Source organism: Pyricularia pennisetigena, chromosome 2 (genome assembly GCF_004337985.1).
Source record: "Pyricularia pennisetigena strain Br36 chromosome 2, whole genome shotgun sequence".
Lineage (NCBI taxonomy): Eukaryota > Fungi > Ascomycota > Sordariomycetes > Magnaporthales > Pyriculariaceae > Pyricularia > Pyricularia pennisetigena.
Window position 1 is genome coordinate 1260826 of NC_043741.1, and position 1454 is coordinate 1262279.

General features: G+C 48.3%; 1 protein-coding gene across 1 annotated transcript; it reads left to right on the top strand.

Annotated features, from left to right (window-relative positions):
- Positions 1-612: 612 nt before the first annotated feature.
- On the top strand, positions 613-912 carry PpBr36_00321 (uncharacterized protein; the record flags this gene model as incomplete). The annotated part of the gene is made up of 1 exon (XM_029887514.1): positions 613-912. The coding sequence occupies one exon, from the start codon at positions 613-615 to the stop codon at positions 910-912; it is 300 nt and encodes a 99-aa protein (XP_029751629.1).
- Between the last annotated feature and the right edge of the window lie 542 nt (positions 913-1454).

The window sequence follows — 1454 nt, forward strand, 5'->3', positions numbered from 1 at the left end:
TTTTTGCTTGTGGCATGTGATGTTTGGATAAGATTGCCCGTCCAGGGCAAGCGCTTGCGCCTCTCTCGTCACATCTCTGGTCAGTGGAAGGGATGGGCATCTCTTCGCCCACCCCATCCACTTTTATTTTTTGATTTTTTTTGATTTTTTTTATCTTTGGTTAATTATTTTTGGTTTTAGATCTTGGGTTTATCTAATTTATCCTATTTCTTATTTTATTTCCTTTCCTATCCAGTCTAGCGGGCCGCCCGCACCTTAAGATGAATGTCACTCCAGGGACACCTCTAGCAAGTCAGCTGAGAGTGCCGTCCCCTTGTCATGAAATCCCTCTTTGAGGATCTACTGTCCAGGACTTGTTGCATAAAGAGCTGCCATCTCATCCCACCACCTCCCATTTCCCCCCTCGTTTTCTCCTCTGTCTACATTCTCAAACCACGCTTCTCCTCATTGCTCGCCCATCTGCCTATCTCACAGGTCGTGATTAGTCTGAACATCTTACAATAGCCACCACTGGTGTTCGTCTTGACAACCCCACCGGTATACACGGAGCCTCAAAGGAATATAGTCTCAAACCAGAACACACACACACACACACATATATATATCATCAAGATGTCTTTCCCCAACAACAGCCCTCTGACCGGCTTCCTCCAGCTGGCTCCGACTACCTCCAACTCGTACCCTCAAGTCCAGAGGTCACAGCAGCCCAAGACTGAGGCCGAGCCTGCCGCCGCCGCCGCAGTTCCCTCGCCGGCGGAGTCCAACGCCACATCCAGCCCTCAACCTGTCCAGCGCCGTAGCTCAAGCCTGAGCAGCAGCAGCAGCAATGACGGCATGCGCTTCCTCAAGCTCGGTCCCGTCCACTGGGGCGAGCACATGGAGGACGACCAGGGTGACTTTGCTGTCGAGTAAAGTGTCTACACCTGAAGCATTCTTGAAGCTTCCTGTGTATTGAATTCTTTTGGGTCTATTCTCTTTTTTTTGGTCTTATTTTTATTTTACATACTTGGATACACCGGTGTCGTGCAGGCGCTCTATTTTGGTCAAAAACAGGGACAAGACAAAGCAATGGATGGGGTGGACGGATCTTTTGGAAATACCACACAGCTACGATTACAGTCATGACGAGAGCAAATCTCACAAGAAACTCAATAAAAAAAAAGTACTCTGTCAAGCGATATCATCATTTTCTACCATCTGTCCCCCACGGCATGCCACGTCGTAAGGACGCCAAAAATCCCACTCTGCATGCTTACCGGGTACACCGCTGTCATCATGGCAAACTAACATATGCATCGTATCGCCCAAGCCCGCGACTATAACTGCCCAATGCCTATTACTGCTCTGCACAAGCAACCACACAAAAAGACAACATGTGCCCATATCTCTTGGACGTATTTTTGACCAGCTTGTCGGAATGATTGGCCATACACCCTCAGAAAATAATCTAGTCT